Raw genomic sequence first — 27976 nt, forward strand, 5'->3', positions numbered from 1 at the left:
TCTTCCTCTGGAGAAATTAACTTATGACCTCAGCCACAAACAGGACAAATTCAGGAGTCTTTGGGATCCTCTCCAATCCTTTCTACACATTTTCTTTTCTTTTTTTTTTAAGAAAGTTTTGGCTTCTCTTGTTTTGACTTATGTTTTCTGTAAACAGACACGTTTGTACATTGTACATTTGATTTAACTTGCAGCGCTTGGGGTTTGTTTGTTTGCTTGTTTGTCTTTGTTTTCGATGTTTGTATTATTTGAAAATCCTTAATAAAAAATTTAAAAAAAGTAATAAAAAAATGGTGATTTAAAAATGTTTAAGTTACAAACTGCTCTGTATGCTATAGGCTACACTGTGAATCTACACATGCATATCCATGCTTATCTTTCTTACTGACCATTTTCTTTGATTTTTTTCTTTGTTGTTTAAGGACGGTACTGTCGGTACTGTTTGTAACTTAAGCAAGTCCAAAAACAAGTAGTATTTAAAATGTCAGCCTTTTATGGTTTTTATATTCACCAAATGTGGTTGTTTCTGCAACTGTGGCCACTTTTGATCTTGTGAACTTTTAGAAATTTAACCTGTCTTACATATACACTCTCAATAGTAACATTTGTTTATCAGTATCCGACAAAGTCGATAGATGCATCAAATGAAAAATTCTGGAATTCCTTTTTTTCTGAAAGCCATTAATATAATCAACTACAACGTCACAACTTCCAACGCATCTCAAATGATGTGAATTTGAACAGTAACAATAATTTGAAGGCAAAGTAAAAATAGGTTTCCAAAGCTGTTTTTAATGCACATTATTTAATTAACACTCATAACATTGTCACATGGTACCCGTTACATTTATAGGCAGTTAGACACTAGTTAGGATGGTCCTGAATGGCTAATTTTTTCTGATGACAGAAAAGCAGAAAGTACCTATAATTTCACATTTTATACAGTAGTCAACATTTTAAGTGGATCATAACCTTTCATCAATGTTATACATGATTTTTGAACAATACCCGTTCTTGTCTTAGGACAACTTTGATGAACTTTTTTGATCCACTTCAAATGTTGACTACTGTATATATATATATAGTATACACACACACACAGAAACAGTTTGATTTAGTCGACAAAGTACAGGTTAGTACAAATGTATAGTATTAGAAACAACAATGATTAACAACTGGATGTTTGATTAAAACAAAGATTACAAATGCAAAAAGTGCAATACGTGCTATCTCCATTATGGACCATTTTTAAATCATTTTGGTTAATTTTGCTGCATTTTGTCTGAATTTCATGCTATAAATCGTATCATAAATATTTAAAGCTATTACACTGATGAATCTATGCTGTCGACTTGTTAGTTGTCTTACTGTTAGTTAGTGTTAGTTGTCAACTTGTTAGTGTTTGTAGTATAGCACAGTAGACACAGTAGAACAGTAGAAACACAGACGTCATCAGATTCCCAGAGTCTCTTTGGTCACCTGACATCCGAGCAGGACATTACCCACACACACACACTGAGACAGATCGCCCACTGAAACACACACACACACACACACTCAAATCATCAGTGTGTGTCAAAGAACTGAAGATATTTACTCAAGCATCTCTTGATGAACGCTGACTGAGTGAATGTGGTCTGGAATGGAGATCTCACCTTTCTGAGAGCCGATCCATGACGCTGCCTTCATGGCCACAAACTGCCACTCGACCCGCTGGTCTATTTTACAGCCGTATAACCAGATCAGAGCCAGGAGAGTGGCCCATACTGACCCCTCCACCTGTGCACAAACCATCATACTGAAGCGGGTGGATTGGAATGCACTGCTGCTTCAATGTATATGTAATGAGTGATTATAATCAAGGTATTAATCAATATTTTTCGTTCTAAATATCAAATGAGTTGAATGACTTCTCTGGAGATTTTATTTTGTTACTGAAGTTACCAGTGTGATCACTGAAATGTTATTTTCATGTATTCTTTTTAATGTCAGTATTTGATATTTGAATGTAGTAACAGTGCTTGCCTATTTATCCCGGCTTCCAGAAATTAAATAGAAACTGGTTTTGTGTTTGAGTTTGTCTTCAACGTGTTAAAACAAATAGGGGTCATTGAAGTCTATAGTTTAAGGGACCATTTCTCAGTTAAAGCCTATATTTTCCAGTTAGACTAAAGTGTCCATCCTGAGAGAAAGAACTTGTTATCTTGATGTTTTGAGACGAGACTCCTGTTTATAGTTAGAGCCTGGCAAAATCCAACCTTGGAAATGGCTGTGTGTTGGTGTGTGTGTTAGTCTTCTTGGTTACAGGTTAAGGAACCACTGGCATTGTTGTTCGAGACATACTTGCACCCAGCAACTCAAATCTGCGACCTGGAAGGTCACGACGTGCCTAACATCAGGGTCCGAGTGTCAGCGGCATAATCTATGGAGATATGCTTCAGTGTTCAGTCTATCTGTATATGTGTGGAAAATTACTATGTTTATCAATTTCTTAGCCAATCAGAATCATTCAACCTGTAAGCAATGACGTAGCTTAGACCTTGGAAATGGTATAACTGCTGTGGTCTTTGTAACTGTAAGCGGGGCGGCCTACGAACTCCTGTGTGAGTCTTGAAGCTGACTCCTGCTGATGAAACTGCAAACTATCTTCAGTAAAACTTTTCTTCTATTTTTTTTATAATTCTGACTCCGGGTCTTCTTTCAAACATCTGGTCCATGGGTCCTAAACTGTTAACCCCTACAATACACTGCATTTGTTACTGGACACAATCACCGCTGTCTTATTACTCATCACATCTCTCACCTGTGCTGGCTTCTGATTGGTCAGCTCATCCTCCGTCTTCCCAAACGCATCAGCCAGTGTGGCGTCCAGATCCCAGCAGCCTGACGCCTTTTGGAGAGAAACCAGTTGGAGTAACGGGTCCTTCTGAGGATCAGGAGCAGCTGAACACACAAAATGATATTGTTCATATTATGTGCATAAAATTAGTTTAGAAGGACCTTTGTCCTTGTCAAAAACATTCTAATAATATATAACAACAATAAGTATTTTTAAATAAATCAAAGTAAAATCTAATGAATTTTATGACCTACTACATTTGTTAAAATGTTCAGTATAAAACAGAGCACACGTACAATATTGTATATCCCACAATGCAATGTGTTCCATTCCATTTCCAGTGACATTTGTGCAGGTGTGTGTGTGTGTGTGTGTGTGTGTGTGTGTGTGTGTGTGTGTGTGTGTGTGTGTGTGTGTGTGTGTGTGTGTGTGTGTGTGTGTGTGTGTGTGTACTGCATATACCATCACTCTTGCTTTGAGAGTTTGTCTGAACAGTCGGGGCGGCTGCAGTCTTAGAACCACGGCGGAAGAAATTCTGAACCTCTGCAAATGACAATAATAATCAATTATCATTAACCATGAGGTGACGCTGCATTTTTGTTTCACATTTAGTGACACTGTGTATTCATTGTATTACTTGTCATAAATCTGTTCAGTCTGGTTGCAGTCACTGGGAAAAAAAACTAGAAAAAAAAACTGTTTACCGTCAAGTGAAGAACAAAAAAGATCTTTCCCATGAGTGCATTGGGGCTTTTACCTTTTGTTGGCTCACTACAGTGAAATACGAGCTCCTCTGCGCATTCATCTATAACTAAATCAGGGTGCCCAAAAAGAACAGACAACACACACAAATTTATGATATATTATTAAATGATTTGTATTTAAACAAAAAATCTTATTATTTATTGGGGGGGGGGTAGTTACCGCACATCTCCAATCCACATTGAAGTGAATCTGAAAAACATTTGATTTCTCATATTATTGAGGTCAACACAAAATGCATTTTTTTTTATGATTTCTTTACAAAATTAAATCATGACAAACAAATTCAGTCAAGTGTGGTTGAAGTTCAAGCTCAGTCAACATTTCATTACATACAAATAGCAGATTGAAATTTATACACACACAATAGCTGTGCTTCCTCTGGAGTCAGGAGACGGTCAACACCGCTGCTCATTTCCCATTATATTATGTCAGGCTACCAGCTAACTTCAACATTTAAGACAGTTTCAAATCTTTTCAGCTCAAAACTCACTTTCAGACACAAATAAGTGTTTGAAATAACTACTTTGCGATCCAATGGGGATTCTGATCACCGAATGAGGCAGAAATATATTTATATGCGATGCTAAAGGCTACTAATGCTAACCATTGCAATAATAAATACACGTTTAAGGAAAATACCAGAGACTGTTTGAAGAACGTAGACAAATCATATTATGATTATAATCCTATATTTATTTGGTTTCATGTTTTATCTGTCTCTTCCCTGTGCCTTTGTTGATACTGGAATAATATGTCATAAATGACATGCACTCCGGTTAACTCGTATAACTCATAACTCCCGTTTTCTTCTCGTGAAAGGACAACAGTATAGTGAAACGGGAGAGATCGCTCAAACCTCGTCAGATCGCATCATTTCGTGGAAAATTAATAGAAACAGGCCCGGGGTGGGTAATCGGGAGATGATCATTCCCCACGCTCTCGCGCTTGATCTCCTGCTTTTGCTCGCTCGAACACTTTTATTTTTGGCAGTCGATGGGCGGGACTTACTGTTTTAATAACCTCAAATATCATTAGGTATCACGTTTTTTGATTAAAAAAGCATTATTTTTGAATATTTTTGAATACAAATAAATCTGTAAACGGTTCAATATGCCTCTTTGTGGAAGAGTGGGATACATTTCAAATGCTTTCTTTCTTTCTTTCTTTCTTTCTTTCTTTCTTTCTTTCTTTCTTTCTTTCTGCTTTTGTTAATTTATCAACCTATCCTTGTGGAATAGTGGAACATTTTTTAACTTCTCAGCTTAAGTGAATTATTATTTAACCTTTACATTATTTGTTGAACCATGTTATTAATAAAAACTACACAATTGTAAGAGCTGAACTGTTGCTTCATTTATCCAATTTGGAAAAAGTGCTAATTTGGAATTCCACCATGGAAAAAGAGGGCCGGTCTTGGGCTTCAGAAACTCCCGGGCTGAAAAGTGTCCCCACTCCGGCCCTGAATAGAAATGCTTACTCTTTCTAAAGAAATGTGATGTAAACGTGATATTTTATCAATATATTTCTTAATGTGTAAACTTTTGGATTTAAAAGCCTTATGATTTGTGCATTCCTGTGATCATAAATAAATGGAAGCAGGTGCTTTTTATGTAAAATGGTAAACGGTTTGATGATGTGCACTCCTGATACAAATTAATAAATTAATGTCACGGTAAAAAAAAAAATTTGTAAAACACTGGCCAAATATCAAATGCTGGAATCTTAAGTCTTTAAGCAAACGTTCGCTTCTGTCATAGCCTACTCATTTCTGCGATCTATCTAATATTGACGGAACGCAAAAGTTCACAAAAAGTTATATTTTGACTGAGCTCTCTGCAGATGTTCATTCACTTTTTTTGTATAAGCTGTTTTTGATTGTGGTATACAGCAAACATTTCAAGGCATAACTCTTTATTATCTAGTTGTTAATAAGAGCGGCTTTGTATGTTACTAATTATTCATGCGCAAGTCCACAAGCATTATGTTTGTATGAGAGCTGCTGGTACATCATTCTATATTTTTGAACGAAAACTGTTCGTGAATTTGCTACAGCAAAATGTTTTTTTTGTCTGAAGGATTATATTGCTCACTGGAAATAACAAGAGGATGCTGGTTAGAAGTCTATTATTAAATGCTAGAGACTCAGAATATGCTGAAGTTTGTATTAATTTACTACAAGTACGCTGCTAGTACAGGCACACATTTATTTTCCTGTTGGTTCTTTGCAATGTTGGGACAAATGCTGGCAAATGTAACTGTATAAAAGGCTCTGACGTTTCTGGGTGCCTGCCGCTTTAAGACTCTTCTTCGGTGGTTACGGTAGAGGAAGTGTGTAGCTAGTGTGTTGGTTGTGGTTATAGGAGGATCTTTGTTGACATCTTTGTACGCATGCGCGAGTGGTTGTGTGGCAACAAAACAAACAGTATTGCGGGCAGTAAAGACGCGACGAGCATTTTCAAGAGAGTTAGCGGGCGAAATCCACAATATATAAGCACTTTAACATCTGAAGACCGGAGGAGGTTTGGAGAGAAGCTCAAAATTTGTATTGGTGACAAAATCGAAGTTATTCAAAGCCCATATGAGATCTGGGATGACAAAAAACGTTGGTCCGACTCGCCCGTGTCTTGGCCACCAATCTGCTGGGGAGACATTTATTCTTATTTAATAGAAACCCCTGGTAGTGCAGCAGATTAGTAAAAAAATCGTTCACTTTGGTATAGAAGCATGAAATTTGGCACAGATACTCTCTAAGGGCCACTATTTTGGAAAAAGGCGTTGGCCACTCAAAAATTCAATATGGCGGCCATTTTTCAAAATGGCCGCCATTGCTATTCAATGCTTATTATATCAATTATTCAAACAGTGATCTAAGCATAACATTTTATACAAATACGCTCTAAAGGACATGTTAATAGAAAAAGATGCTTGTCCCTCAAAAATTCAAGATGGCCGCCATTTTTAAAGATGGCCACCGTTCCTGTTGAATATTAATTATTTCAAGTGTTCAAATGGTGATGCAAGCATAAAATTAGGCAGAAATATTCTTCAAGGAACACTCTTTTGGAAAAACGTATGTGCCACTCAAAAATTCAGGATGGACACCATTTTCAAGATGGCCACCATTTCTGTCAAATAGTCATAATGTCTGCTTTGTCTGCCTCCTCTCCTTTGACCTGTCCAGCTTAGTTAAACTTGCCAGGGCTATAAAATCCCCACCGGCATAGGTCTCAGGTTCATTGGAGTACACAAGCCTCTCCACCACGGCAAGGTGTAGTCCACAGAGAGGAATTGCCACTGTTAGAAAAAGGATACGCTGCTGGTACAGGTTGCACATACAGTGGGGAGAACAAGTATTTGATACACTGCTGATTTTGAAGGTTTTCCTACTTACAAAGCATGTAGAGGTCTGTAATTTTTATCATAGGTACACCGAAACTGTGAGAGACGGAATCTAAAACAAAAATCCAGAAAATCACATTGTTTGATTTTTAAATAATTAATTTGCATTTTATTGCATGACATAAGTATTTGATCACCTACCAACCAGTAAGAATTCCGGCTCTCACAGACCTGTTAGTTTTTCTTTAAGAAGCCCTCTTGTTCTCCACTCATTACCTGTATTAACTGCACCTGTTTGAACTTGTTACCTGTATAAAAGACACCTGTCCACACACTCAATCAAACAGACTCCAACCTCTCCACAATGGCCAAGACCAGAGAGCTGTGTAATGGGCTACAGGACAATAGGCAAGCAGCTTGGTGAGAAGGCAACAACTGTTGGCACAATTATTAGAAAATGGAAGAAGTTCAAGATGACGGTCAATCTCCCTCGGTCTGGGGCACCATGCAAGATCTCACCTCGTGGGGCATCAATGATCATGAGGAAGGTGAGGGATCAGCCCAGAACTACACGGCAGGTCAATGACCTGAAGAGAGCTGGGACCACAGTCTCTAAGAAAACCATTAGTAACACACTACGCCATCATGGATTAAAATCCTACAGCGCACACAAGGTCCCCCTGCTCAAGCCAGTGCATGTCCAGGCCCATCTGAAGTTTGCCAATGACCATCTGGATGATCCAGAGGAGGAATGGGAGAAGGTCATGTGGTCTGATGAGACAAAAATAGAGCTTTTTGGTCTAAACTCCACTTGCCGTGTTTGGAGGAAGAAGGAGGATGAGTACAACCCCAAGAACACCATCCCAACCGTGAAGCATGGAGGTGGAAACATCATTCTTTGGGGATACTTTTCTGCAAAGGGGACAGGACGACTGCACCGTATTGAGGGGAGGATGGATGGGGCCATGTATCGCCAGATCTTGGCCAACAACCTCCTTCCCTCAGTAAGAGCATTGAAGATGGGTTGTGGCTGGGTCTTCCAGCATGACAACGACCCGAAACACACAGCCAAGGCAACTAAGGAGTGCCTCTGTAAGAAGCATCTCAAGGTCCTGGAGTGGCCTAGCCAGTCTCCAGACCTGAACCCAATAAAAAATCTTTGGAGGGAGCTGAAAGTCTGTATTGCCCAGCGACAGCCCCGAAACCTGAAGGATCTGGAGAAGGTCTGGAGGAGTGTGCCAAAATCCCTGCTGCAGCGTGTGCAAACCTGGTCAAGAACTACAGGAAACGAATGATCTCTGTAATTGCAAACAAAGGTTTCTGTACCAAATATTAAGTTCTGCTTTTCTGATGTATCAAATACTTATGTCTTGCAATAAAATGCAAATTAATTACTTAAATCATACAATGTGATTTTCTGGATTTTTGTTTTAGATTCCGTCACTCACAGTTGAAGAATACATATGATAAAAATTACAGACTTCTACATGCTTTGTAAGTGGGAAAACCTGCAAAATCAGCAGTGTATCAAATACTTGTTCTCCCCACTGTATCTGCGAGACGGAAGGCGGAAGGACCATCAGAATTGAGACTGGTTTCAACAATATAGGTGACCAGTTCAGAAAGAGCCATAGGAAAGATGGCTGGTTGAATCGTTTCACTCTGTGACTCTTTCTCAAGCCTTCTGAGGTTTCTCTCTGTTGTAAAGATGAATGAGACGCAAATTATGGTATTTCAGCTCCTGTGCAATGGCATCAGCACCACTTAGTTGAGACAATAATTTAGCATCATTCAGTGTTTGTGCACATTCATGTAGTCTGTCATTCAGTTGCAGTGTCATTACCTGACGTAGGTCAGATTCAGGAGATATGTTATCACAAAGAAAGCAAACCTGATCATCTAGACTTTTCTGCATCATGGTTCTGCGATGCTTTGTTTGGCCTTCATCTATCTCACTACATTGAGCATCGGATTGTTGCTTCTGGGCACGAAGTAACTTTGTGTGGTTGAACCGAAGTCGACAATTGTAGTGATACTTTGCTTGGTTCCTTCTCAAAGCTTCTATACCACCACCTTCATCCAGTTGTTCCAGGTCCAGGGTCATTGGCATTTTGTTCATCTTGTGTAAGAGTGGAATGTTGGTGGCAATCATTTTATAGCCATCATGTTGAGAAACATGATGGGTAGGTGGCGATTGGAGGGGTTCCTTTGTGTCTGTCTGACAAAGACAACATTTCTTCCAATCAGTTGGCCTCTTGGCTGACATGGGAATTTCATTTGCCATTTTGGGGGTTTGTTGTCTGATTAAGGCAGAGGGGTTATCCTTTTACCACCTCAATCATAGACATAGTACACATTCAGGTATGGGATACAACTAGGTACGGGTCACCTACACCTAGCCCGATCATTCATCCAGTGCCATTTAAGTCCCGTGTGATCTGTACACCTTCCAGGTAAGCATACATGAACAAGTCATGTATTGCCCCGCTTACCCTTGGCTCGGCTCTCCCGCGCTGGCACAACCTGTCAATTCAGGTGCGGCTATCTAACTACATCTATTACTAGCTAATTGATGAGGGGCTGGTAGACAGCATTTAGGACACTAAACTTAGCTATACTATTACTACTAGTCAAGAACTACAGTGTAAGTAAAACTAGATCAGCTGACACTGAACCCCATGCTGAGTTCCACAGCAGTTAAGTCACCAGTGTGCCCTGGTTGTGTAATGACGTTCACTCTATTAAACAAAACCTTCCTTAACACATTCAATTGAGCTCTGACAGAAATGGTGGCCATCTTGAAAATGGTCACCATCTTGAATTTGAGCGGCACACACCTTTTTCCATGATAATGTTCCTTGAAGAATATTTGTACCAAATTTCATGATAGCAGCACCATTTGAAAAAAAGATGTAAGGATTCAAGAGAAATGGTGGCCATCTTGAAAACTGGTAGCCATCTTGAATTTTTGAGGGACAAGCACTGTTTTCCAAAAAAACATTCTGAAGAGAGTATTTTCACAAAATGTTATGCCTACATCACTGTTTTAACAATTGACATAATGAGCATTTTACAGAAATAGCGGCCATCTTGAAAAAATGGCCGCCATGTTGAATTTTTCGGTGGCCAACGCCTTTTTCCCAAAAAGTGACCCTTAGAGAGTATCTGTGCCAAATTTCATGCTTCTATACCAATTTGAACGATTCTCTTGAAATATGCCATTAATCTGCTGCACTATGGACCCTTCACTCATGAAAGATTAAAGGCTTTCAAAAGATTATTTTGTTTTTTAGAAAAGTTGGGCCGATCTTTTCTGCCAAACAGAAAGCAGTGATCGTGCTAAAAGCAGAGGTTAGAACAGCCTTTTCTTTTGCTTTTAAGTTTTGCGATCCAGAATAGCCCATTTTGATGTGAGGAACATAGTCTGGGTGCTGTGGATCGCGGTTTGGGACACCTGAATCAGAACGCGAAAACATATGACTCGGTTGATTTGACTCAGTTTTATTATTTTTTTTATTCAATCTTCTATAAATACATAGTCACTAAGACTTAGGCCTACCATGAACAAAATGAGCCTCACAAACTCGATCAGTAACGTTAGCTGCAGGAATCCAGGCTTTCTTCGGAGCGTCCAGGTTCAATCGCCTAATTGCACGCAACCATTTCTTTCGTTTTTCGCGATCCTTTTCGGAGGGAATTCGAAAAAACTTTTTATCAGGCCCCCAACGAGCCGTACTCGACCACACAGCAAGAGTGAACCATCCTCCAAACGTGCAAAACAATCAAATTACAGGTATCTAGAGGTATCTAGCGGTGTTTCCTGCCACACGATTCCCATGATGCAACGCGACAAACATAAACAATGACGTCACAAAAGATCCGCCTATAGTGAGTTCGGAAATGTATTCAAATTCAGCAGCATATGTACCTGTGTTGTGTAGCTTCCTTAATCTGTTCTGAATGATCCAGCTTCCAATATTCATGTGTTGAGTTCATGACGAAAAGTAAGTGACTGTCACTTCGTTGTGTTTGTGTTTCTATACTGTAGAATTACAATGCATTAACGTGCCCAGCGTGATGAGTGAGATTTATAGCGATAGAACAATGTTTAAGCTGTAAAACACTGTAGGAAATAATAATTTAACTAATGTGAGCTTTCTGATTTCTAAATTACGTAGTACGTTTATAACATTTAATTAAGAAGTTAATATCGTGCTCAGGAGACCATGTGCAGACGCTGTTGTGCAGTAGCCTTTTCTCGCCAGAGGATGTCGCCATTTCTCCTTCTGTAAACCCCTTTTAATATAGTTTAATGTAAACTGGTCAGTGATATAGGAGGTGAAGCTATTATGTGAAGGAAGTAAAATCCTCATGTAATTGTTGATTATGTTTAAAGGGACATAGCAATGTTTATTGATATATTTATGTTTGATGATCCTGATTTGTATTATTTGTGTGGATTTATTATTTACGTTGCATAGTAATTTAAGTACCTAATGGTGATTTATTTGTTTCTTTATCAGACTATGACAATATTGGATATTGGAATGTTCTGATGAGTACTGCTGGATCTCAATACAGTTAATAGAAGAAATTACATCTCCTCGTTTTTTATTCCTGTATCCTGACCGATACACCATCCTGTTTACTGGCTGAAAACCTTGGTGAACTAGCCCTGATAGATTACCTCACTAACAGTAACCTTACAGTTGACTTGCCAAATCACTTCCATTTGTTTTATTAATACAATTAATATAGGAAGTATTGGAAGTAAGTTCGTTGCTTTAAAAGTACCAAGTAGTAAAAAAAAAAAATTATCGTTAATAATCGATAATCGTTGCCCTCTGAATCGTAATCGAATCAAATTGTGAGGTGCCTAGAGATTCCCAGCCATCAATCGTCGACGAGAAGAGCTGTCGGAGAATTCTTCACAACGATCACAGATGCAATTCCACCCCCAAACAATTAACAATAATTTACTGTTTATAAGCGACGACATGATTATGAAATTTAAAAGGTGGAATTCAGAAAGAAGTGCATTGTGTCCTTTATGCACAGTATAAATAAATGAAAAAAATCATTAAGAACTTTACTGGCTCATCATTTTTTATTAGAGCGTTTGAAAAAGGAATGACTGCCGAAATGTATTTGCACCGTACTGAATAAATTATTTTGTGTGCTTGAATGTACCCTATATTTGGCCCCTGAATGTAACATGTGGCCCCTTAATGGCCTCTGGTACAGAAAAATCCTAGAACCGCCACTGCCTGACAGTGGAAACGCAGCATGATTTTGGGCTCAGTGCTTGAGGTCCAAGGCTACTGGCCCCAGCCAGAACATTGTTAGCCCTGGCTCGCACTGGCCCGACAGTGGAAAAGCGGCTAATCGTCGCACTAACCGTATGAGTGCACTCTTCTCTGCAGCAGGGGTCCTTTCACAGTCTGTCTGCTGTCTTTATTAACAGCGATGAAGGCTGTATGAACACTGCTCACTCCTGCCTGAACACTGAGCTCCACTATCTTTATCCTGATGTCCTCAACATCTGAATCACATGACCTCTCCTCCTGCTCCAGAGAACGGATCCGGGTCCGAGCCGCCAGCCGGTGGACAGCCAACCTGCAATGGCAAGATAGGCAAAAACTGTTTACTGGGATTCATTATGATCAAATAGCAGGTGCAATTAAATAGTATCAAATTGTCAGTAAATAAACTACAAAAGTAAAACCGTAACTTTGATTTGGATGCACTAATATTAATTCTGGCCAATACCAATAAGCCAATAATTATTTTCATGTTATAGCTGAAAAACAATAATTGGCTGATATTAAAAAAGCTATATTGTTGTGTCGAAAAATAAACAAAAACACTAAAATTGATAATCAAATGAGGTATCACTATCTATATTGTAATGGGTTGTTGATTTTGTAAAGAAAAAAAGTCTTAAAGTGTTTTTATTAAATAGAGGTGGGATCTGCTTATTTATGATTTCGTTGTATTATTAATATTATTATATTATGGTGTAAATTGATGTACTTGAAAACTAGCATGTGTTGCATGTAACATGTTACCCCAGCACTTGTTATAAATCTAGTCATTTAAAATGCGTTTTAGAGGCGAGTTGGTCTGAAGCAGGACTGGAGCTGTTGTCAGTGTTTGTGTGTGTTTGTGTGTGTTACCCAGTTTCCTCAGCTGGTTTGAGGCAGAAGTGGAGCTGGTTTGTTACTAGTTGATCTTTAAGCCTGTATTTGACCGTCACTGTTCCCTCAAAACCTCCTGAACTCTATAAAATAGGGGTAGATTTTTTATCATCTAAACAAATGAGGGTGTGTTCACACTTGTAGTTCGGTTCTCTTGGTTATTTTCGTCTGGACCTAAAAAAATAACTAGATGTACCGCATGGTGGTACAAAATATGACCGCCGCTCAGGCCTGCACTGGCTTTCCACAAAAATAAATGACGTGGAGCAATTTGGCTGTATTGCGTGTTTATGTATATACCTAAAAAAGTAGTAGTATGTGTGTGTGTGTGTGTATGTGTGTGTGTTTGTGTATGTGTGTCTGTGTGTGTGTGTGTGTGTGTGTGTGTCTGTGCGTGTATGTATGCGTGCGTACATGTGTGTGCGCGTGTGTGTTTGTGTGTGTGTGTGTGTCTGTGTATGTGTGTGTATGGGTGTGTGTCTGTGCGTGTGGATGTCAGTGTGTGTGCATGCTTGCGTTTGTTTGTATTCCTGCATGTGTGTGTGTGACAGTATCATCCTAAACCAGCAACCCTTCGCTCAACACCACCATCTACAGGCCGATGAGTGTACAGTCACTAAATGTGCACATAAATGAATTTATTTTATACCCCCCCATGGATGAAATTCTACGAAACGTAGCATACCCCCAGAGGATGTCAAGTTAATCATACACATGAATTATGGTGCAGTTCTGAACATCTCAACTGAAGATAGGGGCGATTAAAGCAGAATAATATTGCATTTTCATTTTTTATGGGAGGGGCGCAAATCACAAATGAGTGATTATGGGCTAGGTTGATGTGGGCCCTTAAGACTAACATACCATAAAAATTTCTTCATCCTCGGTGCCACGGTTCAGGTAGTTATTTAGGAAAAACTGCATTTTTGGGGTTTGGGGGGGCCCAGTGCGGGGGGGGGAGTGGCCCCCGGGGACCAAACACTAGCGGCGGTCATAATTATACATTTGGTCCTGATTCGCTTCACGTTCATATTGTCATTTTTAACACTGTAAGACTGAAAATACTGGTTGAGGCCTGATTTATGGGACAAAAGGGCCCGGCTGGCTAATTAACATTGGAACTCTCAGAAGCACATGAACTAACAACAAAGAACCCACACAAGAGCATGGTTTAATGCGAATGTTTATCATTGACTGTTATGCTTTTGGTGTCATTTGAAATGTCTCAAAGTGAGTGGTACAGATATCTCATATCCAGATAGATAAAATAAAAGGAAATAAGGTTTATAGAAGTTCATAGGGAACTGGTTTAGAGATAATGCCAGATAAGGCAACCCCCCCTTCTGTGGGATAGAAGCCATTTGAGGGTGGTCTCACCCCATCCCCCTTGTCACCTGGACAGAGGATAAAGGAAGGTGTTCTGGCTCTCTCTGTCTCTTCTTTTTGGCTGGACGTGGAATTGGATAGGTGGTTTCTCTCGCTCTCTCTCTCTCTCTCTCTCTCTCCCTCTTTCTTTCCCTTTCTCTCTCTCTATCTCAGGTACAAGCTGGGTAAGATTCTTTGGTGTAACCAATGTATAACCATGTTCTAGATATTTGAATTGATTGTGGAATTGATCTCTGATATCTGAAATATTAAATTGCTACAATGTGATTATTCCAACTGGGTTTGACATTGTTTATTTAATGGTTAAAAGGAATAGTCAAACATTCACTCACTTTTAGTGAGGCACTGATATTATTAAAACCTTTCATTTATGGAGTCAGATGAATTAACGAGTGAGTACATGATTAATGTATTGCAAATTTAACCAACCAATACTCCGCATGAGAAAAGGACAGGAACACGTGATAACCTTCCCCGTGTATTGGCGAACCGGAGATTGGGCCGAATATAGCGGGCCTTACAAAATGGTGACCTCGGACGTGATCTCAAAACAGATCAAAACAGTTTCACGAGAAATGTCCTTTTCAGCAAGTATTTGGGATTTTAAAATCAACAAGAGGTTTGAACATCTTCTCTTTCTTCCGCCGCGATGGTAAGTAAACTTTTTCTGCCCTTTATAGAAGTGTTGAAGAAATGTTTGCATTGTTTAGCCTACGGGTCGGAATTAAAGCCCTTTGTTTAGAACGTGATGCGGTAGCTAGATGAAGAATGAAAACCCTTGTGCATTAGATTTTAAAGATCTCCTTGTTTTGCCTAAGCAACAAGAAACGAAACCTAAAGTATAGCATCTTCCAAATAATGAATAATCGATGAAGAGCTAAAAAAGTAAAGCCTAAAAGTTTTAAAATCAGGCGCATGTTTTCCGGCCATTGTTGAAACCAGCAACACTCGAAGAGAATGAGCAAACTAACAGAAAACAGAGAAAGAAAAATCTAAGTTTGTAAAAGATCGGAAAACACGTGATTTTATAAATAAAAAGGCAGATCGATGCATTGTTTATGAAAAGAAAATTTGGAGAAAACAGGATGATATGATTTACAAGCTAAAACTCAAATATCAAGGCTAATGCTAAAGGCTAAAGCCATGCTGCGTCCAAACGCTTAAACCATGTTTTGTCTCACTGGCTGACTGGTAGGCCCAAAAGCCACATTGAAAACATTAATATCCTATACTAAACCTAAACTAATCTTGACAAACTCTATATTCCATTAAAATCTTAAACTTTGACACAGATGGAATTAAATTAAGTAATTCAATTTAATTTGGCTTATTTAAGTTCCTCTGAGAAGTAAACCCCTAAAGTATTTGATATGCTGGGATGGAAATAGATCTTTTTTAGAAAGAAGACTATCTAGTCAAAAATCTGGGGAAATTAACTGTAAGCCCATTATTGTGAAAGCATGTGTACTGATCATGTCTTGTTTACATTATGGGCCGAAAAGGTTCAGCCTACACTGTACAAACTCAGTAGAAAAGGTCTTAACATGGATGCTATTGACAATGAAATTTTCACTTGGTGGAAAACAGTGGGTAGTAAACAGAAGAAATCAAAACATGGTGAAATAATTGAGGCTTTAAACTTCATAAGTCATAAACGGCTAAATGAGTTAACAAAATTTCTATCTTCGCTTATGGATGCTAAATGTGAAGAAGTGCATTCTAAAAATGCAGAGGCACAAAAGTCTGAGGAAAAGATTCAAGATCTTCAAACACAGCTAGATAAATTACTAGCTGAGCTGTTAGCCCTGACTAAAAAGTGTAAAAATCACAAAGACACCATTGCGGATCTTAAGGCTAAGCTAAATGCTAAAAGCAAGTCTCCCAACAAGCTTAACAGCGATTGGGCAAAAAATGTACACTTCTTAGATGAGGCAGCCTGCTCTAATAATCTTGTATCTTTTCAGACAGATGAAGCATGTGATAAAGTTATGAAAAGAGTGCCTGTTTCTGCCCTTAAGGTGATACAGCACCCAAACGGCACAGAGTCACTCATTCGGCGTCCTTTAACAGTAACTGAATGTAGCTTGTTTAAAGCAGAGATCGGACCATTCCCTTTAAAAGGGCCATTCGAACCATGGTGGAGACACATTGTTAGTCTAAAACATGCATTTCAGCTCGAACCAAAAGATATTTGGCAAATTGTTATCAGCTCAATTCCAGATGTTCTGAACTATAAGATACCACAGGTTTTGATGACAGGCACCATTGTGCAGTCAATGCATCAAAATGAGCCTGAGAGCGAAATCTTGAATAGACTAAAACAATGCCTTCGCGAGCTGCGTGGTTGTAGTCCTGTTGGATGGGAATTGATTTTCAATCGGAAACAGAGTACTGAAGAATCGTTTGAGACATATGCAGAAAATATGTTTGAACTTTTTGAGGAGTATTCTGGAATTGAGGGTGTTAACCACAACAACGTAATTGTCCTTGAATTCCTGCTTACCAATGCAGGGCCGCGTGTACAGCAATCACTCATGTGTGGTGCTTCTCCAGCACAAAACACATTCGAAGGTATTGTTAGTTGGGCAACAAGAATTGAGTCACGAAAACAAATGCATGGTGAGGTAGCTGTGTTAGAATGTCATGAAGATCCTCCATCTGCAGGAGAATTCAGAAAGCCACACTGTGGCAAACTGAACAGATTCTGTAATTCCTGTCACAAAACAGGCCATACAGAGGAAAAGTGTTGGTCACTGGGCAGAGGCAGACCTCCACCCTATTTCATAAAACGCAGACAATCACAATCTAATGACAAAAACCAGCACTCTGCAAGTAACCAAAGCTCAAATGCATCTAAAACTCTTACTGACCTAACAACTTTGGACGCTCAAGGCCTTCAGCTATTAGCGTCATTTGCTAGTCGGGTAGCAGCCCAATAGCAAATAGCTTAAATGTTTAACATCTAAATTCATTGAACCTGTCTGCATTTTCAAATTTGAAATTGTGCTTAACACATCGTGCCCTACACATCGTGCACATAGAACACAATTTGGTTGTTTGTGCTACAACATGCACATAGGCTAATTTAAAGTTTATCCTTTAAACACAGGATTACTTTACTGTAAGTGTAGTTGAAACACTTAGGCAAAGGTGATATAGATGTATTCTATTGTTTTGCTGTGGGTGTATTTGGAACACTTAGGTAAAAGGTTGTAGATGTTGTATTCTAGGCCATGTGTCCTGTGTAAACTGAAGTAAACGCGTGTGTCTGTGCTGAATTTGATGGCTATAATGTGATTCACAATGAATTTGAAAATCAGAAACAGCGAACGCATCTCATTAATCCTGAAACAAAAAACCTTTTCATATTTAAGGCTTCAGAGAACGAAATATTGTTATGTTTGAATGTATTCTGAATTACTCTGAGATTTGTTTTTTCCAAAATAGATTAACGGATTCGTATGTTTCCACAAGATTGTGTCAGAGATTGGCGACGGGACGGCTAATAGCTGATATCAGGAAGTGTGCGGGCGACTTGGATGAGAGGATGGGTTAGTCCGACTAGGATCAGCTTTACGCTGGTTGATTAACCTAGCTTGGACGCTTCCGATGACTTCTGTTCTAATTTAATAGTTTTGGAAAACGGTTGAATTGAGTTCCTGAAGGGCATCCAAGAGGGCTACTGAATATATCTTTGATTGTTGCGCGTTGGGATTACGGCAACGTCCTAGATATTTAGCCATTGCCTCAGCTTCTGATCTTCGGGACTGACCACTTGTGTCGTGCATCCTTAGGAGAAGGACTGCAAAGCGATATAGTTTCCTTATCTATAAACGGAAAAATATAAAGTAAGAGTAAATAGAAGAATCAAACGTTATAATGGCCATTTAAAAAGACTAAATGAGAAGAAAAGGTATTTGAAACCTAGCAAAGGGAAAAAGAAAAACAGCGAATGTACATCTTATCAGCCCTGAGCCAAAAGGCCTTTTAATATTCAAATGTATTGACATGAGAACAAGTAGAGATTTGACCATGCGTTAAGTTGGTCCAGAGACCGAAAACAATATAATTTGACGAACCTAAAGATATAAAACAAAAGGCTCTTATTATGACCGCCGCTAGAGTAGCTAGCGAAAGCGGTCATATAGGGATTGTCAAAGGTTTTTTTTTTTTTTTTTTTTTATCTACTGAATTTTTCCTCAACGATACCAGGGACACCGGGGAACATGAAATTTGGTGGGCATGTAGCCCCACTAGACTTTTACGGAAAAATTTTGTTTGGTCCCCGGGGGCCACTCCCCCCCCCCGCGCTGGGCCCCCCCAAACCCAAAAAATTCAGTTTTTCCTAAATAACTACCTGAACCGTGGCACCGAGGATGAAGAAATGTTTATGGTATGTTAGTCTTAAGGGCCCACATCAACCTAGCCCATAATCACTCATTTGTGATTTGCGCCCCTCCCATAAAAAATGAAAATGCAATATTATTCTGCTTTAATCGCCCCTATCTTCAGTTGAGATGTTCAGAACTGCACCATATTTCATGTGTATGATTAACTTGACATCCTCTGGGGGTATGCTAAGTTTCGTAGAATTTCATCCATGGGGGGGTATAAAATAAATTCATTTATGTGCACATTTAGTGACTGTACACTCATCGGCCTGTAGATGGTGGTGTTGAGCGAAGGGTTGCTGGTTTAGGATGATACTGTCACACACACATGCAGGAATACAAACAAACGCAAGCATGCACACACACTGACATCCACACGCACAGACACACACCCATACACACACATACAAATCCACATGCACAGACACACACACACGCGCACACACATGTACGCACGCATACATACACGCACAGACGCACAGACACACACACACACAGACACAGACACACACATACACAAACACACACACATACACACACACACACACAGACAGACATGCACATACTACTACTTTTTTTAGGTATATACATAAACACGCAATACAGCCAAATTGCTCCACGTCATTTATTTTTGTGGAAAGCCAGAGCAGGCCTGAGCAGCGGTCATATTTTGTACCGCCATGCGGTACATCTAGTTATGTATATTTTACGATGGTATTTACCGAACATCCAAAACAAGGTATTCTGACCAGCTGAGAACTCGTGAAGAGCTTATAAAATGTTTAAAGGAGTCAAAACAGCGGCAGGAATCCCTCCGTCACACACACTAACACAGATTTGCAAGTGAGACCCGGTTCTGATGCCTGTACTGAACTGTGATGGGAAACATCATGACTATGACGAGAAAAACCTTATTAGTTAATAGTTAATAACTTAATAGTTTTTGTGACATCAAGCCCTGGTTTTGGTTTGTTTAGATATCTTTGGTCCATGTTGCGTTCATATTTCAGTCAAATCACATCAGAGTTCATATGGAAGCGGACTGAGACCACCCTTTTCAGCGCTTGTTTATTGAGCACCAGGGTTCAGATGGCAGCGTTCACACTTATTCAAATGAACCGCACTAACAGAGAAATCACACCAGGGTTCATTTTAATCCAACCAAACATGTCAAGTGTGAACACACCTTGATTCTCATTAAAGAAACACATGCTATATCATCCCACCTCTCCTTTAAGTTGGGCGTAAATGAGTGCCCTTTGACCCTGGAAGAGCACTTTGATGGGTTGAGAAAGTGTGTCAACAGTAATGCCATCTGGAAGGCTCCAATCCACAGAGATATTAAACACAGGAGGCTGCAGCGCAAACCTGAGGGACTGCATCACCTGATATAGTTTAAGAGAAAGAGAAACCATTGAGACATTTGACTAGGAAACATTTGTGCCTGTGAAATCCAGTGGAGAGCTTTACTTTGGGCTGCATGGGGTCGGTGCCTGTGATGAACTGAGCGTGACCAGATCCTTCCCTGGCCATTCCTGTGATGAGGGCGGTACTTGCACCCTCACCAATCCCGAATGAGAAACACCTGATACACAATAAACTCTGTTACTGTAAGTGATGAAGAGATGAATGATGGGAAGATCAAACCCAGCAGACCTTTACCTGTGAGAGTGAACATGACGTTTCACCAGGTCCAGCACCTCTTTAGTGTTTCCCACCTCTCCATCAGTGAAGATAAACAGCTGAAGAGAGAAAAACATCTTAAAGGGATAGTTCACCCAAAAATGAAAATTCTGTCATGTCGTTCCCAATCTATAAAACTTTTGTTTATCTTTGATGCACAAATGAAAATATTTTTAATGAAACCTGAGATTTACATTTAGATTTACTTAAAAAAGTTCATAAAACATAAGTATACGTAATCCATATAAATCGAGCAGTTTAATCCAAGTCTTCTGAAGAGACACGATTGCTGTATATTATGAACAGATTCAATTTAGGCTTTTATTCACATCTAAACTTGGTAAACACAGAGATTCAAAGGTATGGGTTTAATACACGAGAACCAATGAGGTTTGTTCTGGCGCGTCATGCATGAACATCATTGAACATCAACTACAGATCCACTGCCCAGGGCTGCCTTTATCATCGTGAGCCTAAGTAGACCGTAGAGCCTTTGCCATCAGTTAGGGATTAAGTGTTATTCTTGTATGTTTTTCAGTAAAGGGAAAGATGATATTTAGAGGAGTTTCTGTTATTGAATGTTATGGTTACCATTGTGGCGAAGAGTAGCACGGTCAATTGTGGTTTTCACTTTGATGCAAGTTAATGTGTTTAATAATCCCAAATCACAATTTTTCATTGAGGCAATATTCGCCAAGGAGCAGGTGAGCATGTGCCGACTGTGTCCATCCTGAGCTTTATTGGAAATTGTATGTTGGTGGGTCAGTGTAACTCAATTAAGTCAAAACAGCATTCCCTTGTTTTATGTTACATCAAACTGATTAAAGTAGGTTACAACAACAGAATTTTAATTTGTAGGTAGAATCAGGTAGAAATACCTCCTTAAAGCAACAACTGCACGTTCACTTTTAGAGTGTATGTATGTGTGTTTATCAGTGTTTATAAGTTCATCTTTTGAAGACTTAGATTAAACTGCTTGATTCATATGGATTACGTTCACTTGCGTTTTATGAACTTTTTGAAGCATCAAAGTATTGGGTGAATGGACTTTAAATGGAGGAACAGAAACCTCTCAGACTTCATAAAAAATATCTTCAGTTGTGTTTTGAAGATGAACAAAAGTCTTATGGGTTTGGAACGACATGAGGGTGAGAAAATAATGGCAGAATTTATATTTTTTGGTGAACTAACTCTTTTAGCCTAATTGACACTTTCACATGAATGTCAGTGTGTCGTTCAGATGCATGTTGAGGTGTTGTCATACCTGTCTGGGGTGGTCAGGCTTACAGGGCTGACTGTAGATGTGTTTTAGAGGCTGTAAAATCTCTGTGCCGTCCAGGTCTGCTTGCATTTCCTTCACTCTCTTCAGAGCCTCATCCATTGTGTCCTGATTGTACTCGACACTCTCACTGCAGTGAAACATACAAACACATTTAACATCTAATCTCCTCTGACAGATTTCAAAACTGAATATCTGAATATCTATGAATGAAGATCTAGTAACTAACGGGAAGAAGAACTCAAAACGAGATCCAAATCCATAGATATTGAAGTAGCATCCCATGGGCAGACTCTTCAACAGTAACAGCAGAGTGTCCTATAGAGAGACATGGACAGGGATTTAAACTCAACATGACATCAAAACTGACTCTATTTGTGATGCGCTCCATCAGAATGAGCGTAAATCACAATAAGCAGTTTTTGGAAAAACATGAATTTTGGTTTTCCATTTTTTGTTGTTTTTGATGTTTTCAAATGTTCTAAAATTCTTCCCAAAAAAGTCAGAAAATTTAACAAATCAGTGTTTTTTGAACAAATCGTTCGACCTACTGAACGAATAAACCCCTTTATGGAACGAGAGTCAGTGATTTTTGAGTCTGAACAACAGACAAAATGAGTGATCGTTCATCTCAACGAAGATTTGAAGAAAGAGGGCAAGTCATTCTTTCAGTTCAACAAGGAGAGAAAGCGGCTAAAAAAAAAAAAAAAGTGTAGCAATGTTATAAATATGCACAAAATTTATGAATGTGTAAAATGTGTAAAAATCAATGTGTTTAACCTCCACTTAAAAAGCTTAATGTTTTGAATCTTACCTTTGCGCTTTCTATGCGCATCTGTGCACCTTTCCCATAATGCATCACTTCACCCATACTGCCAGATCTGTCCATCACGAAAACAAACTCGCCTTGAGTTGCCAGTGATGACATCACTTCCTTTGGGAATTCTGGGTACAAATTTATCATGACCACTGGGTCCCTCATCAGAGAGCCTGAAATAGAGAGAGAGAGTCAGTGAAACCTTGATCACTCAATCCCATAATGCCAGTGATCTGCAGGTCCGACCTGATGGGGCAGTGGCCACTCCTGCCTCCACTATAGCAGAGGGCTGATGGGTATCCTGATAGTACAGAAACAGCTCAATGTCCTTATCAAACATGTGACCAGGACTCAGATTCACCTACACACATAAAAACACATGCATAACACTGCTGTGCTCACACATCCAGATAAACACATGAAGACACACACAGTACCGTAGCCTGAGTGTGATCCGAGCGGAGGAACACTAGAGGATCCAGAGTGCAGTTGGACTCTAGTTTGGAGATGGGCTTTGGAGAGCTCACATGGACACTGAGAGTCAGCGTGTAGGGAACAGCTCCACATACTGATGAAATCTCTGAGACTATACCAGCTACTGAACCTGACACACACACACACACAGAGAGAGAGAGTGTGTTAGAATCAGCTTCTCTCTGCTACTAAAGTGTGTGTAGCAGCTGCTGTACCTGCTGGTGTGTATCGGGGGTTGAGTACAGCCGGCAGACAGAAGCGCAGCGAGTGGTCGGCCTGCACATCGAGCTCGGTGACGTAGATGATGGTGACGGCAGCGTTCTGACCCGGCGACAGACACCCGACACTCAGTCTGAACACATCAGGACTCTCTGCGCTCTCTTCCAGCAGAAACGCCTGCTGACCCGAACTCACAGCGTCATCATACTGATCCCTCGCCTGCAAGACACAGTTATATTACATAGTGCACAGTCAAAATGATATGCAAATATGTTTCCAGCAGACTTATATTTGGACTCACGGTTTCTCTGTCTTGCACCTCTGCCACAATCTCCTGCTCTCCGATCTTGGCACTGAAGTGGCAGACAGCAGCATCAGCGGGCAGAGGGAACACAAACAAGGCCTCCAGGGGGCGCTCTTCCTCATTCACATACAGTAGAGTGGAGGAGACTGTGGAGACATGATCCTGAACACGAACCTCCACTGAGATGCTCTTCAGAGGCACTGAGTCACACAAACCAAAATAACATCACAAATACACCTAAAATACAGCAGAATATCACATCTCTCTTAGAGATAATTAAAGGGTTAATAGACTCCATCCCCATAAATAACAGAATAAAGGTGAACAGGAACAAGTGACAACATGCCCCGCCAGCTGACATTGAAATATACTTGAGAAAATAGAAAAACCTAAATTCTGTTAAAATCGACGGTTATTCACCGTAAAGATAGTTTGCCGTTTCAAATTCAGATTTCTATTGGCTATAAATCCGCAGTGCGCTGTTGTAGACATGTACATAATATGTTATTATTCATTATTTGTGAATTCTGGTGACGCGGTTGGTCACTTAGATTAGAAGACTGAAACCAGTGTCATCTTGACCTGTTTGATTTATGGTAGTTTTTTTCCACAGCAAAGCTTTTGTCCGTCAACGCCCTATTCCACAAGTCGGGATTCAGGAATGTGAAAAATAAGCGTTATTCATTTTTATAATAAAAAAAACACCACAGCAACATATAACGTTACGTGTTAAGTTAGGAAACAGTAAAAGTAAAAGTAAACAGGTGAATTCATACCTAACTCGTTTTTCTCATTCACAAGACCGCAGTTCATCATTCTCACAGTTAGAGGAAATGACGATTTTACTTCCAATCGAAAGTGAAACTAAAACAATAAACCGAATGCCTTTAAATCCTCACAGACCGACTCATTTATGCGAGTAAATCCAGTGTTTTTGAACGTTTCTAATGACGCCAGATGTCTGTCGGGGGTGTTACACCAGATCTTATTCGGTTCTGTTGTGTTCGTGGATGGGCCGAGACAGCGAAATGATTAGGGATGGGCGGATCGATCCTGAAGTACCACTGACGTGGTATCGAAAAGAATCGATCCTCACATAAAAATATCGATCCAAATGTGTGTGTGTTTTTTACCAGTATTTTTTTATTCATTTAGCACGCAATTCAGTGCGTAAAATAAGCTTCTAAGTGGAAAAATAAGCGAATGCTAGCGGATAATTGTGTAGGATAGAACTTTTTCTCCTAGTCATCTGGAATGGATACAAGACGAAACCAATCAATCACAGAGAGCGTTCGATGCTGGTGCTTCGCTGAGCTCACCTATGGAGCTCACAGGCCCAGTGCGTTAATGGGAAACGAAGCCTTGCTTAGATGACAGAGAAACAATCGGGAGTTATTTCGCAATAAACAAATTAAAAGTGTACATAACGGTTCAAAATGTTGACGTCAGTAAGATTTTTTTTAATGAAATGAAGATTTTTATTTAACAAGTGTTAATATAGAGGATGATTTTGCAATTAAACTGCCTTGATTAATGCTTGATTTGCTTAGAAGTGATGTAACCTAGATAATAATATTGCTTTTGCTTAAGTAGATGTATGTAACCCTGTTATTGATGCTGAACAAAATATGTATTGTGTGATTTCACTGTTATTAAGAAAACTACTTACTTGCATGAAATGTATGTATTGACTGATTTAGAGTAGAAAGTACTTATGTATTAGAAATAGTTTTTATGATAAATGGAAAATGTACTAGTTAAAGTATGTGTTGCAGACGATTAAGAGAAGAAAGCAGAGAAAGAGAAGACGGAGGCGCCTTGAAGGGATACGCCGTAAACAACTGAGGGCCGTGTCGAAGGAGTTGGCAGAACTCCATTTGATGACGTCAGAGGAGAGTCTGGAAACTGCATTTCGAAGCCTGCATATAAAAGGCTGAGAGAGAGACTGAAGGATTGGAGACTGAATAACGCAGTGTCCCTCGACGCCTGTAACCAGCTGATTGTTGAAACTTATTATTGTAACCTAACTGTAACTTTGATATAACTTTTGTTAACTTTAATAAAACGTATATTATATTATTGGCAAGATATTGTCCAACTGAGTAATAATTTAAGAACCTTAAGCAAGAACTGACCACAGGGAAGTCTGCTGAACTAATTGTAAATATTTTTGAATGCTTATAGTTTTGTCCAGATTCGACTTTCCTTACCTACCTGAGAATAATAAATAAATAGGTAAAAGGTGTAAAGGTTAAATGAGACACCATAAAACACAAGGATCGATGCATTAAATTGATCAAAAGTGACAGTCAAGGGTTTTACACTGTTAAAAAAAATCTACTACATATAAATGCTGTTCTTTCAACTTTGTTAATCAAATAAGAATATTCAAATGAAATATCACCATGACTGGAGTAATGATGCCAAAAATTCAGCTTTGATCACATGAATAAATTACAGTTTACTATGACATAGAAAACAGATAGCCTATCGTGAGCTTAGAATTATAAGGTTCTATCTCCACTTTTGGTCAAATTGAGTTTTTGACATAATCAGGGCCCGGTTTCCCGATAACACTCACTCTTAGCGTACTAAGAAGACTCGAAAGATATATCTTACCAAATTTGTTTATGTTCCTAAGTGTGTTCCCCGAACTATACCTTAGAAAGCTGCTTAAGATATCCCTTCTTACATGCGACGTTACCCGGCGCTGTCCGTGGCGATGGTGCTGAATTGGTTGAAATCGATGACTCGAGAATCAATTATTCTCTCGTGCAGGGGCTGTTTATGTGAGAAAGTGGTGTTCTTTATTAGAGAAGCACTTCAGAAATAGTTGAAATTGCATTTATTATGATTACTGGATATTATAAAAAATAATCCAAACTATAATAGCCTATAATAGCCTAGCCTACATATTTTAAAATTGTAACATATAGCCTATTGCTGCCACAATAACCTTTTCAAAAATTTACGTGCCGCCTTTTCTTTCTCATTTTTGTTCGCTGAGGTGGAGCTGCGATGAAATATTGTTCTTGTGTAAATACTTTCCAGCATTTCAGTAATAAAAGTTGACATCTTACGTAGGGGAGACCGGGGACAGTTGCAACACTTTTTGCATTTCTCTCAATTACTCAGAGACTACTTGGACTAGACCAACCAAATTTGTATATATTAAACTTGCATCTGTCTGCTAATTACCCATACCATTTAAAGATGATTATATATGACATATCGTTCACAGTATTTATTTGAATGGAAGAAGTCAGATGTTGCAACTGACCCCGACCCAGGGGACAGTTGCAACACAACCCAGGGACGGTTGCAACATGTTAAAAATACCTTAAATTTCATTAATTAACTTAAGCTTTTTGTCTCAATGAGCAAAGAATTCTGAAAATATTAACTGTTTTAGGCCTACTATAATATTATAGTATTATTTATTTCAATAATATTATTGTAGCCTATAATTTATTTATTTAGTCATATTTATCAAATAACAGTTATTGAGTTTTGTTTGTTCATGTGTAGAACATAGGCCTACATAGATTCAGTGTGCAGGAGTTACAGATGCTATTAAATCTCTCCATATTTCAGTGTCAGACAGGAAGAATTTAACAATTTGCAATGCAACAAACTTTTATTAAACATGCAATTTATAACATGTTGCAACCGTCCCCGACCCTATCAGCCATGACAGAACATCATACGCCTGCTAGACACACTGACTTTGACACATGCTAACCATGTCACTTAGTAGTCAACAAAACAACAATTCAAACTATGTAAGTTTTTATTAAATCATACAAAATTTCAGGACAGTATGACAAAAATATATCTCATGAAAAAAATTACTTTTATACCTCCAAAACAAGTTTTGTTCAATAAATACATCAGCAGATGTTGAATATGTCTACTGTCTTCTTGGTGGGTGGAGGGTCTAACTGTGCATGTGCAGTATGAGTGTCATCACTCTAGCTTGTTTCTGATTGGAGAAAAATGACATGTTGCAACCATCCCCTGTTGCAACTGTCCCCGGTCTCCCCTACGGTGCTCGGCAGTGATCAAAAAGGATTTAAACCGTGAATTTTGAATCTCTTGTAAACTCGGAGATGTGGATTCAGACGGCAATTAAATTACCACACGACCTGTTTGTCAAAAAACAGAAGGTACTAATTTGGCCAGGGATTTTTACGCGGATTGGGTGAGAAAAACACTGATATTATGGATTCGGACGGCACTAAAATCATCAACTTACCCCTGTAAATGTTTAAAATACCGGACGA

General features: G+C 39.1%; 1 protein-coding gene and 1 long non-coding RNA gene across 3 annotated transcripts; one reads left to right on the plus strand and one right to left on the minus strand.

Moving 5' to 3' along the window:
* Positions 1-772: 772 nt before the first annotated feature.
* Positions 773-24730, minus strand: LOC309490090 (von Willebrand factor A domain-containing protein 5A-like). Of its 2 annotated transcripts, XM_082159096.1 has the most exons (19): positions 24470-24730; positions 23691-23893; positions 23386-23608; positions 23134-23300; positions 22943-23057; positions 22694-22869; positions 22109-22197; positions 21865-22009; positions 20580-20659; positions 20388-20502; positions 20144-20302; positions 13120-13223; positions 12342-12559; positions 3764-3793; positions 3597-3650; positions 3302-3382; positions 2804-2943; positions 1656-1779; positions 773-1532 (listed from the first exon to the last, which is right to left on the minus strand). In XM_082159096.1, exons 1-19 carry the CDS (start codon positions 24507-24509, stop codon positions 1453-1455), a joined length of 2343 nt encoding a protein of 780 aa, XP_082015222.1. In that variant the 5' UTR covers positions 24510-24730; the 3' UTR covers positions 773-1452. The 2 variants fall into 2 exon arrangements, 1 of the variants encoding a protein (XP_082015222.1); XR_014202586.1 differs by lacking the exons at positions 773-1532; positions 1656-1779 and adding an exon at positions 3477-3522 and having other exon boundaries at positions 2808-2943; positions 24470-24728.
* LOC309490133 lies at positions 10834-12030 on the plus strand. Its single transcript, XR_014202594.1, has 2 exons — positions 10834-10947; positions 11164-12030. It is a non-coding gene; the product is annotated as an uncharacterized lncRNA (long non-coding RNA).
* Positions 24731-27976: the final 3246 nt, after the last annotated feature.

Source organism: Leuciscus leuciscus (assembly GCF_965113295.1).
Source record: "Leuciscus leuciscus genome assembly, chromosome: 25".
Classification (NCBI taxonomy): Eukaryota; Metazoa; Chordata; class Actinopteri; order Cypriniformes; family Leuciscidae; genus Leuciscus; species Leuciscus leuciscus.

Coding starts and splice junctions, on each gene's coding strand:
- LOC309490090 (XM_082159096.1), bottom strand. CDS start 24,509: ATGATGAACTGCGGTCTTGTGAATGAGAAAAACGAGTTAG. Junction 3,383..3,596: donor CTGTAGTGAGCCAACAAAAG/GTAAAAGCCCCA, acceptor TGTCATTTGCAG/AGGTTCAGAATTTCTTCCGC. Junction 1,533..1,655: donor ATGGATCGGCTCTCAGAAAG/GTGAGATCTCCA, acceptor TGTGTGTTTCAG/TGGGCGATCTGTCTCAGTGT.